We start from the raw sequence: 12,410 nt of genomic DNA, 5'->3' as shown, positions 1-12,410 counted from the left end.
TGCCATAAGGACTAAACTAGATCCCCTTGAAGCCAATGGGAGTTTTTGCTTTGACCTCAAAGAGATCAGGATTTGGCCTGAAATATGGGAGAAATGTAAATGTCTCTGGGATCTATTATTGGATGAATTTATTTATTTGTTTATTTGGACTTCTACAATAATATAAAGGGCTGTTCAAGGCCAAAGGCACTCTGGGCACACACCATTTTTGTCTCTGTAAAGTGTGCCAAATGCACTATGGAATTCCATCTACCCTGTGCTGAGCTTCCCCCTTCTAGTTAATGATTATAGGATCATTTTTCAGGTAATGGTAGCTTGTCAATAGATCCCAATGCCATAAATTGGGTAGTTAGGAAGAGCAGTAACATGTAGCTCTTTTCAGGTCATGCAGTCCTGGCTCAGTCAAATGAATTGTGTGTGGCATTTCAAGGGAATGACATAGTGATAGTTAAGTGTGTAGTCCAGTGTCTCTTCAGTATTGCCTTCTGGGTGTTTAACCACCATCTTACATTCCCCAGACTAAACTTCTTATCCCTAAGCCTCCTTTTCTCCATCTTATCTGTTGCTTTTGACAGCCCCACCGTCTTCCCAGACAGCCAGGCTCTCATACTTGGCAACATTTTAGAATCCTTTTATTTCTGCTCCCATCACCTCTGGGCCCTTGCCATAAATTCTCTCTCTCTGTCTGTAGCATCTCCAAAAACTGCCCCTCACTTTTATCCCTATTGCTAAAACTCTTGCCTGTGCACAAGTGAAATCCTGCCCTTGGTCACTGAACCTTTCTTCTAGGTCCTCCCCACCTAACCTCTCTTCTGCAATTTGTCCAAAAGAGTCCTTCCTTGATCACTTTTTACATGTGCACACACCTCTATGAAGTGAGCCTTGAGCACTGCCTTCTCCTGTATGCTCTCGCTCAGTTGGTGCATGGCTTGGCTAGTAAATGCTAATTGTTAAATACTGATGAAGGTTGGTCCACGATGCTTGTGTATTTTATCTAGAGGTAGACCTTGTTTGCTTGTATGCATGATAAGTTTAGACCTTGGTTCATAATCATTGGCACTGTTTGGTCTGGTGTATCTTCCTTTATGTTCTTAGACACCTTAAGGTTGGTTGGTTTCATATTGTGATGTTGTACCCTAAATGCTTTTATAAAAATATGCTAATGAGTGTGAATATAATGTAACTGGAATATGCTTCATGCAAAAGGTCTCTTCTAAGGTATCATTACAAAGCTTACAATCTAATGAGTGGTCATCCTGTTTGTATAAATGTATCACTCTTGTTTCTGAAATGAGAAATATGAAATATAACTCTGAAGCCCTATTGTAGTTATGCAAAGTGTGGGCCATTAATGGTGGTTTGGAATCTTAATGGCTCCCATTAACCAGGACAATTGACTGTAGATGGCTCTGTTTTACTTTTAAGTCTTCCCGTATACGTGTGTGCTGGCAAGTGAGTAATGAAGTCTTACAGTGATGTGATCATGTCACCTGAACTAGAATCCATCTTTAACCTGGTGTTTTTCCATTGATAAGGAGGGGTGGGAACCCAGAGGGACAAAGGATTCCCGCCTTATGCAAAAGATATATAAGGGGGTGGAACAGAACAAAGGGGGCGGCCATCATGAGAAATCCCCTAGCTACCACCTGAGCCGGAACAAGGGCTGTACCGGGGAAAGGATTGTGCCCAGACTAGGAAGGTGTCCAGTCTGTGAAAGAAACTTACTGAAACATCTCTGGGGGTGAGATTTTAGCTATATTCAGTTTTATTACTTTACTAGGCTTAGACTTGCGTGTTTTGTTTTTATTTTGCTTGGTAATTCACTTTGTTCTGTCTGTCTGCTACTTGGAACCACTTAAATCCTACTTTCTGTATTTAATAAAATCACTTTTTACTTATTAATTAATCCCGAGTATGTATTAATACCTGGGGCGGGGCCAAACAGCTGTGCATATCTCTCTATCAGTGTTATAGAGGGCGAACAATTTATGAGTTTACCCTGTATAACCTTTATACAGGGTAAAACGGATTTATTTGGGGTTTGGACCCCATTGGGAGTTGGGCATCTGAGTGTTAGAGACAGGCACACTTCTGTAAGCTGCTCTCAGTTAAGCTTGCAGTTTGTGGGACGTAATTCAGACCTGGGTCTGTGTTTGTTGCTTGCAAGCATGTCTGGCACAGCCAGTCAGGGTTCTGGAGTCCCAAGCTGACACGGAAGGCAGGGGCAGAAGTAGTCTTGGCACATCAGGTGGCAGCCCCAAGGGGGTTTCTGTGATCCAGCCTGTCACACATATATATTTGAAAAGTTCAAACATAGTAAATGTTTGTGTTGGCTGCTCCCCACTGATCACTCTCACATTTAAGCTCATGCTTCTTACCTTCAAAGCTTTTTACTTGCTTCCCTGAATTCCTGGTCTCATCTCCTCCTACACTGTCATGCTCCCTGCACTCCAGCCACGCCTCTCTCTAAGCTTCTCCAATTTTTTCCTTCACCTGCTCCTGACTGTATGTCCTCTTGCACTCCACCCCATGTGCCTACAGCAGCTTTCCCAGTAAACAACTGCCAAACATCCTCCTACTCCTATCGTTGAGTTGTGCTAATAAACAGCTGTCCTGTATCTGTTTGTGTGTGTTTGTGTTTGTTTGGGGCAGGAACTTTGTCAATTTGGGGGTCTGTATATTTTAGCTACTCTAAAGTATTGTGAAAATTTACCATGCTATCTAAATAACAATAAATGAGTATGAGTGTTGTTTCACCTGCTGGAATGCTCTTACATGCATTTGCAATTCTGATCTTTCGTGGAGATCCTCACAGCAGTTTCTAGACACACAAATATTTTTTATAAACCAGAATCTTTTCTTTTTGAAAACTGGCAAAATTTAAAAATATGCAAAGTACAACTTCAAGGTGAGAAAAACTCTGCAGGAGTTCTTATTGGGTGAAATTTGCCTCTGTGCACAGGGTCAGCACAAGGCCTATGCACCGGGTAAGCCCCAATTAAGCACCAAAAGGGATGAATTCCCTCTGCACAAAGATGAATTTCTTTTACCAAGTTTAGCTAGAGGAAAGTTCTCTTTTTGTGACCACAAGAGTTAGAGCCTGAGTCCTTGTTGTGATTAATGTGCATGATGGCACACACCATGAGAAGACACTGAAAAACTGCTTCTATATCTCAGCATAGCTTGCTTCCAAGGCCAAAATTTAAGCTTTTAAAATGAAGTTTTGGTTAACACAGGATTTCCAATAGAGAAAAGTTTACCTAGAGATTAATCTCTTGTCTCTCCAGTGCTAAACTGGTGGCAGCTATCATCCTTTTGAAAGAATTTTAAAATGTGAGGATTGTTTTTTATGTCTTTTTCTTAATCTGTTTAGATAACAAATGTTGAAAAAGAATCCTTACAGAGTCATATGCAAGTGCAGGCTGCAGCCTTGGATAGCTTCAGTGAAATGAACAGCTCCTTGACATCGGCATCAATTGAGTTGCAGGTATGCTGTTAATAGCTCTATCAAAGAGAATGGCCTGATCCATCAGCCACCATCCTAGACTCCCTCTTGTGCTATCAGTTTAACAGTATACACGAGGGATGGATGATGGTTAGATACACATTCGGATCTTAACCATCAAATGTGACTAAGAACATTTAAAACAGAAAAATGATGAAGTTAAGAAAAATCCAGGAGTTTTTGCTGGCTAAAAGGCTATCCTTTAATATACAGTAAAGTGTTGTTTCACTCCATTGCAGCTGGTGAAAGCCATTAGCCTTTGCTCAATGGAAAATTAAAGGTGAAACTGAGACTCTTTCCATATTTTACAAATCAATGACACATCACATGATTTTGTCCCATTGTTGTTTTCTATTGATGGAAATTTCAATGATTTTTTTTTAATTTTACAAATATTGAGTAGCCACTCTTGTAAACATACAAAGATCATTTTTCTTGTTTATAAAAATGTTTTCAGCTTGGCATCCATCCCAGCTAGCCTCCTCGACTCTCCTGCCTCCCTGTGTCAAACTTCAGTGTTTTCAGGTTTATTATCTTAAAATTTGGCATTTGGAAAGGGGAAGAATGGAGGGGAAAATCCAACATTTCACTTCAGTTGTATTACAGTATCAAATGGAAGTGGTGTTTGCACTGTAATGCATGTGTGTCTCTTCCTCTTGATCACAAAGCTCTCTGGGACTGCATTTTAATGAACATGCTCCTATGGAGAGATTTTTTTCGTAAAGCAAATAATTGGAAACCATAACTTTAAAGAGCCAAAGCTATTAACTATGTTAACACGATGTCAACAAAACCGTAAACTCTAAAATATTCTAAATATTGCAAAAAGTCTCTTGTGGTAGGTTGGTCGAATTATGATTTTTATTTATTAATTATTGTTATTACTGCAAATTGTGTTCATTTCGTTGTGTTCATTTTAGAAAACTTTAGTGGATGTTAGTTTGGAGAACACAGATATAAGGGATCAAATAAGGAATTTAAAACACACACATGAGCAGTCCATGGAAAAACTGAAAGAAAAGCAAAAACAGCTGGAAACAGCCCAAGTTGAAAATCAGCTACTGAAACTAAAGGTACGGTATGTAAACTCCCCTTATTCATATTGTACAATAAGGACATTGCTGAGGCAATGAGATTAATTTCTTGGAAAAAGAGATTTGGCCACATTTGTGTAGAGTTCTTCACCGACCATGCATGGAGTGTTATTGACAGCCAGTACTGTACCTTTCACAGTTTTTCATCAGAAATCTGTTATGTTTTGTTCACATGTACAGTATTTATTGGGCAACAGAGGTGCACCCTAAGAGCAAATTACCCTGAAAAGAGAAGTTAGTTGTGGGACAGGTTTTCAGGTAAGCACAAGGGAATGAAATGCAAGCTGGAGTTATCATATGGGCCTTTTTTATGAGTCCCACTGTCTTGCATTTGGAAGCTTTCATTAAATCATATCAGAGCAGTTAACAGCATTTCAAATAACTTGGAACAATCATGCAGTATCAGAAATATTTTTAAAAATACATTAAATCCCTTCCATGAAATTAGGTGACCACTGATTTACTGACATTTTAAAAAGTCAGAAACAGATGATTATCTTGGGGTCTCTTGTATCCTACATTGGTGCATAATGATAGATGGCCCAGATCCATCACACTAAAGAGGGAGGGTACCAGCTTACTAATGTATTTTTATGTTCTAATTTCCTTTCAACAATAGTTTTACAAGGTTTTTGTGCTTGCATCTGCTGTGGTCTGTAGGGAATAAAAAGAAGGAAAGGATAATCAGAGGAAGAGCGTAGAGGAAAAGAAATCAGGATTTCAAAACAGAAATTCGTAGTTTATTCTAATCTTGAGGACATGTCCTGGCCCAAACATGAAGTGAGGGAAAGCTATGTGTAGAATCTGAGGGCAGAATTCAGCCTGTAGGTCCTAATTCAGTGAAGCACTTAAGCATGTGCTTAACGTCAAGCAAGTTGGCATCAATGGAATGTGAGCAAGTGCTAAAAGTTAAGCACATGCTGGCATAGTGAAAGTTGCTTGTTAAGTCATATGCAGAAACATCTACAGGATCTGATTTTTAATTTGGGGGTGGGGAGGGCACATAGGAGAATTTGGTATTGTGGGGGTTGGCTGTGAAAAGGCAAAAATTACCAACTACCCTTATTACTGCCAGTCAGGAATGTTCCTCTCTGTTACAATCATTTCTTTTATATTCTCACTTGAGAACGTTGTTAGTTATTGCGGTGGCCACCCAAATTGTAAACAAAGGAAGGTGGGAGAGGTGGCACGGGAAATTATACTCGACTTTGACACTTTTTAGGGAGGTTAGGGTTGAACTGTTGCAACTCTGCTTTCCTAGTTTTGTCATTTCTAACCACATTACTGTAACTCTGGGGGTTCAGCATATACTTTAATTAAAGTTTATTTAATTCCTGTTCCTTTAGATTGCATTGGCAAAAACTTGCTCTCTGTCCTAATGTAGAGATCTGGGTCAGATGCCACAGAAGGCAGTTACAATGCAAATGGAATCCTTCCGAGAGATCTGTCCCTCTTCAGAGACAAAATATCTTTTTATTTTTATGCAGAGCAATAACATTTGAACAGTTTGTTCCCACTGAGTAAGACCGTATAAGGGTTTGATAAATCTTGCAGTCCTTGAAACAAGATAACTCAGATGTTCAAAACAGAGATCTTCTATAACCAGGAGCACTAGAGTTCCAGCGTTAAACACTAAGTGCCTGATTCTTTTCTTATTACCATGATTAACACCAATGTAAATAACACTAAGTTAATAGTTTTGTAGGCCTAAATTCTCCTCTCACTTAGATCAGGGTAACTCCCATGACTGTAATGGTGTCACTCCAGATTTGCAGCAGAGCAAGTAAGAGGAGAATCAAGTCCTAGCAAAGCTATTTAGTTTAGTTTTATTTAGCTTTTATTTCAGTCTACAGCGCAGATGGGCTCAAAACTGTAAATATTGGATCTGGATTTTGATCAGTGCAAAGTGCATGGGCATTTGGATATGGGTTTTGGTTCAGGCTCATTTCTAAGCTATACTCCTGTAAAATTAGAGAATTTTGAATTAATTGTCATACGTGGGAGCAAACTTCAAGTGTGTGAGAGGGTGTCATGAGAGAACTTAATAAAGAGTCAGGCCTGATTCTCAGTTACATTAATGGCATGTTAACTCTGGCAGTGTGAAGGGGCTCTAAAGTTGGTGTAATTGTAACTTACACCCATTTGAAAGGCCCTTTTACACTGCCAGAGTGCTGTAATGTGGACTTGGTGTAAATCAGGCCTAATAGTAGAGTATATTTTGTAACAATGCTAAGGGAAGGCTCTACCTATCAACATCAGTTACATCTCTACCTTTTGGTTGGTTTGAGCTCCATTTTTCTTGTCTCCAGCAATGGTGCACCGAGAGAGGGTTCAGCTGTAGAAGTTCTCTTTTGTTCGCTCCTATAGGTAGAATGCTCTCAAGAAGCCAATGCTGATGTAATGAGAGAGATGACCAGAAGACTGTACAGCCAGTATGAAGAAAAACTACAAGAAGAAGAACAGAAACATATAGCTGAGAAAGAAACTCTAATAGTATGTACAGCCAGTTTGTAACAGTGTTCTTCAGTTCAGTGTTTGAAGTGCAGTCCTTACATTTGTCAATATAATTTAATTTGAAGTCTTAAATTTATTTGTACCCCAGTTTCTTTTCATTTCATGTCTTGTCACAGCAACTTTTAAACTTTCATAGTCACTAGAGTTTTAAAGCTGAAGAATAGGGTGTCTAAACATAATGGACAGTAAAAATTTAAATTTCAAAATGAAAAAAGTGGATGGTTTTTCTACTCCTGATCTAAGAAAATGGAAAGTACAAATCCTCTGACTTTAGTGAAATCTCAAGAGGGGAAAAAAATAAATTTCAGTAGAGAAATCCTGAGAACATTTTTTTTTTCCTTCCAAAAGCTTCCTCTGATCATGTTTTGTATATTTCTGGTCAATAACAAGGTTAACTAACACCACTCACTGATCGCCACAGAAACTGAAGTCAAGCTCTCCAGCCTTAATGTGATACAGATATAAATGCAGTTAAAAGTGACAGGCTTTGGGAACTAAACATACTGTTCTTGGGAATAGTACATTTTCTTCTCTCATTACTGAGTACGTGTGCATCCACTGAGGGGAGTGGTGTGCAAACCTTTTTTGTTTTTAAAGCTAATTGCTGAGAAGCCTTTTAATACAGGGATGTAACGCCACTATTTTGATCACCCACATTTTATGTGCCACAAAACTCATATTCGATGCTAAAGCTAGATGTTTGGTTTGCAAAAAGTCTCAGTTCTTGGGCACCTAACTTTATTGGCTTTATTGAGTCTACTTTTAAAAAAAAAACAACCCTATTGTATAACACAGAAATCAGCTCCTTACTTTTCATTCATCAATTTTATTGATTGTTTGTGGATATGAACATAAACTTGTTTGTTCAAAGGCAGAAACAAATAGACTTCTGAAGGCCATTGAGGAGGCAAATAAGAAGATGCAAATTACAGAGACAAGTATACAGGAAAAAGACGAGAGGATTGGAGAGCTGGATCGGTTCATTCAGCGCATGGAAGAGGTAATGTTCTCTGCTCACAAATGTTAAAGTATGGGTGCCAATATCTATGCTCTTTTTAGCAAAAATGCAAGAGTTGTATAGGAGTGCACCTGTTTCTTCAGCCCCCTGTGAGTCAACAACATCCCTCTCCTCCAATGGCCTCTATCCCACGCACCACTTCTTCCTGTTAATAAAATAAAAAACCCTTTATTGCATCCGTCCATGCTCTTAGCACTTGGACTGCTGAGGACACACCATGGCAAGTTGGCACCCTTTGCCCACTCTGCTGTTTGTGGGAGCTGTTACTTGCAAAAACTTTCACGGCTGCTTTTGAGCTGAGACACACATGGGGCTAATCTTTATTTTGAAAGGACAGTTTAAACAAACAAACACATTTTATCTCCTAATAGCCTGTACAAGTTTTTCTGGATCCTTTATGGTCCTTTAGTGATTAGACATAAAATCTTATAAATGTACCGCTGACCTGGGTAACAAATGCATATATATGAAAACATTTTTATCTAAATGCATCGGGGAAAAACCTATTATTGTAATTAGTTTTAACTGGAATTGCACCTCAGGGTTCCTGTACATCAGGATGAAACTCTTAAGACTTCAGACTAAGATTCCTTTTGAATTTTGATGTCAAACTTTCTGTGCATGAACAACCATCTATGTTTCCATGCACATAACTTATTTTTGATTATTTTTCAGAGTATTTTGAAAAATACTATTATTTTTCAAAATACAAACTACTACAGTGACCCCAGACATTCAGTTTTTAGTCTACCTCTGATATATAAAATGGTTCTTCCTTACTTCTCTGCACACAATATTGTCAAATGTTTCTCTCCTTGGTTCAAATATGGTCTACCATGCTGCAGCCTTGAACATATTTTTACAATTGACTTGTAACGCCCTCAAAGCAGAAATGCTGCCAGATACTTATCTCTTGTGACGTTAGCAGCACTGCTGTAGAACAAGTTGTAGCAGTTTCTGTCATTTCCTTATATCTCCAGCCCTGCCTTCTTCTATTTTATGGACTTCGTTTCCGGGCAAAACTCACACTGGTTTTGAGATAATTGTTCTAATGTAAGTCTAGTAGTGCAGTGCCTCTACTTACACATACAATTATTATCTGAACCTTGTCTGTTGGAAGTTCCCTGATGTCTGAAACAGGTTTATTCCCCCAGTGTCAACTAAGGGAAATTTCATTGTAATTATTAATCTGAAATGATCAGTGATTCCATTATATTCAGTAATGGAGTCTGCAATATTATTTGTTTAGTGCCTTTAGCATGTCTGGCATTGTTCAATATATGAAAATAAATACAATCCCTGCCAAAGAACTTACTGTCTAAAAGACAGAAATGCAGAAGTAAGGACTCACTAGAAATCCTGAGTGGTGACAGGAACGTAAGGTTTTGGTTAGTTTAATCCTAAAACATAATAAAACTCAATTCTTAAAAACTACGGTCTTGGTGTGCTTTAGCTTCAATTTAAATATAACTACTAATTATTTGCTAATACAGAGAAACAAATATCGCCATCCACACTTGCTGGCTAGATGGGATTACTAACCCTTGTTTAAACTATATGTAGTATATTAATGTCCTCTTTACCCAACTAACAAAAGTGCATTGACTGGATTATAACTATTTAGGTGGACTCTTCTCAGTTTAAGATCTAGCTGTGACATAAATTAAAATAGCTTCATTTATCAGTTAGCAGTAATGTTGGATAAATCACTTTTGGGCCAGATTGTAATTCCTTACTCTACAGGTCGTCCCACTGCGTTTAGTGGCGTTATTCATAGTGATAAAGGTGGTGTTCAATGAGTAAAGTGGTACATTATGATCCTTGGTGTTAGGAAATGCATGTGAACTTTACTTTTTGTTAATTAATTTATGTAGTCAGCTCTGAACTCCTGCTGTTCTGCTTGTGTTGCTGTTTAAATATTTGGCTGTTATCTAAGGCCCCAATCCTGGTCTCATTGACATGAAAGGCAAAACTTACCTTGACTTGTAGAGCAGGATCAGACCCTACAAGTGCACAGATCCTCTCAGCACTCATGCTGGGTAACATTTGAACAGGATAAGTAGGGACATTTTGGGAGAAAAATAGGGAGACGCCTCCTATCTCTGCCAAAATACATTGGATCAGGAGATCCTTTTGGAGGAACAATATGGAAAATTTTATATTCATTTTATCAACAGTGGTCATGTGGTTCATTTAAGCTCTGCATCCAAGACCTTAAATGCAATCATATCTTCGACCTGTAAGAATTTTAGAGAGATGGAGTCCCTTTGTGGGTCAGAAAGATAATGTTCTTTCAGAGTTGCATTTCAGCTCACACGTCTTTATCCTTCAGAGTCTCACTTACCTACAAAATTGCAAGCAAAGCTGCCCCTTGACAGTGGCACTGAAGACTGAAAACATTGTCATTTATCTTGTGCTCAGCTGAGAATTCAGGGTTCTGTAATATAGTAATAACTTGTAGCTGAATCAGCTTCTGTTTTTGTTTAACATATTATGGGCCTTTTTAAATCACAATAAAATGTACTTAAATTTACAATGTGAAGAAGTGGAGAAATAACATTTTCTTGTTTAGGAACGCCACCAGCTACAAAAACAACTGGTACAACATGAAATCCAGATATCTGGAGCAAAATCTCAAACCCATTCAGACAGACAGAGGTGAGATTTTACTCCTTACTGAGATTTCTAGCATTGTTAAAAAAATTTCAAACCTGAATCTGTTATATTAACTTTGGTTGTAATATGTTCCAGCTGGATAATTCCTTCCCAAATTATATTTGCCTTATTTTATGTAGGAAAACTGCAAGAGAATTTATTTTGCAAAAATTCATCCTTCTCAGCTTTATTTATGAGAGAAGTTGAGTGCAATCATGATGGATTAGGTAGAGTACATTGCATTGCTGAGAAATCAGTTTTTAGGTCCATATAGTTTCATGCATAGCTGCTATGCTTTTTTAAAATAGATATAAAAGACAAAGGCCAGACTCTTTTCAGAAGTGCTGAGCACCCAAAATCAGGCCACTAGGATCCTTGCAATCAATATCTTAATTATCTCTTTCTCTAGTATGTATAGTCACAACATTTTTAAAAAAGTAATTTCTGTACCACATCCTATGTTGAACTGTAGGACAGCTCAGTGAGCACAGTCTGTGAACTCTTACTTTTTCTCCTTGGTAACATCTGCCTCTTGGTGATGAAGTGGGGATTAATCAGATAATGGTTTGTAAGTGCTAAAACAGACCATAATGTGCATGCAGCTCTCCAGGGCTGATTGTCTAGAAGATCCCAGATCATCATTCTGTTTGAACAAGTATCCCTTGTGAAACTTCTCTAAATTTTGGCAGCTCTGATATGTAAGGTAAAGGTGAGCTAAGTGGGTGGTGTCTGACAATGACTAATGACCAAACAGATAACCATAAAAATGAACTTTAGACAAATATAGGAAATGACATTTGTCAGTGGAATTTGGCTTATTTAATGAGGTTCCTTTTCTTGATCTACTTTGGCGTTGTGTTTATTTTTTGTTTGGTTTGGTTGTTCTTTTATTTACATTGTGTGGCTTCCTACATATTTACTTAGTTCTTATAACTTATATCAGGTCACAGCATCTGGAAGATGTTGCAGCTGGTCTTAGAGAACGAATCAAACATCTGGATGACATGGTCCATTGCCAACAGAAGAAAGTCAAACATATGGTTGAAGAGGTGAGCTCTAGTAAAACAATACATTCCATAAACAGCTTTTTGAAGGTTTTAACACTGTACACCATAAAGCTGAATACATAGCCCAGGAGGGAGCTCTCTTCTAAGTCCTTCTGCCTGTTCCACTACCAAAAGCTCTGCATGTTGTTTGCTGCTTTGTTTAGCCTGTTACCTTCTTACACCATGTTGCTTACTGCGTGAATAGTGCATGAGCTATGCATCTGTATATTGCAAAGCAGAAAGAGGAAGTTAAAATGGATTATACCAGTGGTTCTCAGGCTATAGTCTGTATCAGTGGTAGCTCTGGATCCCTTCCCGGTAGTCCATGGAATGAAACTCTTTCAGAATTAAGCAGTGAGTAATGGAGACATGATGAACACAAATAGTTGGGGTTGGGGATGTGGGGTGGGTGGATGGGTGAGGAGATTGGTTCCTTCTCTAAACAAGTGGTCTGTGGAATGAAAAAGATGAAGGATTATTTGCTTTTAGTAATATACCTATGAAAGATAGTGTGCAGAAGAGGTGGCTTTAATCTACCCTTATGCTTCTCTAATCCTGGAACCACATGGGGCTGGATT

At 38.4% G+C, this 12,410-nt stretch overlaps 1 protein-coding gene across 1 annotated transcript in view; it reads left to right on the top strand.

Moving 5' to 3' along the window:
- Positions 1–12,410, top strand: part of MYZAP (myocardial zonula adherens protein) — an 89,812-nt gene that overhangs the window by 33,489 nt on the left and 43,913 nt on the right. Inside the window, exons 5-10 of the mRNA XM_048867034.2 lie at positions 3,374–3,487; positions 4,426–4,578; positions 6,967–7,092; positions 7,985–8,113; positions 10,704–10,789; positions 11,730–11,835. Coding sequence (XP_048722991.2) covers positions 3,374–3,487; positions 4,426–4,578; positions 6,967–7,092; positions 7,985–8,113; positions 10,704–10,789; positions 11,730–11,835 — 714 coding nt within the window. The remainder of the gene's footprint in view (positions 1–3,373; positions 3,488–4,425; positions 4,579–6,966; positions 7,093–7,984; positions 8,114–10,703; positions 10,790–11,729; positions 11,836–12,410) is intronic.

This window comes from Caretta caretta, chromosome 10 (genome assembly GCF_965140235.1).
Source record: "Caretta caretta isolate rCarCar2 chromosome 10, rCarCar1.hap1, whole genome shotgun sequence".
NCBI classification, from domain to species: Eukaryota; Metazoa; Chordata; order Testudines; family Cheloniidae; genus Caretta; species Caretta caretta.
The sequence above is the reverse complement of the archived record's forward strand: the minus strand, read 5'-3'. Positions and strand labels throughout refer to the sequence as shown.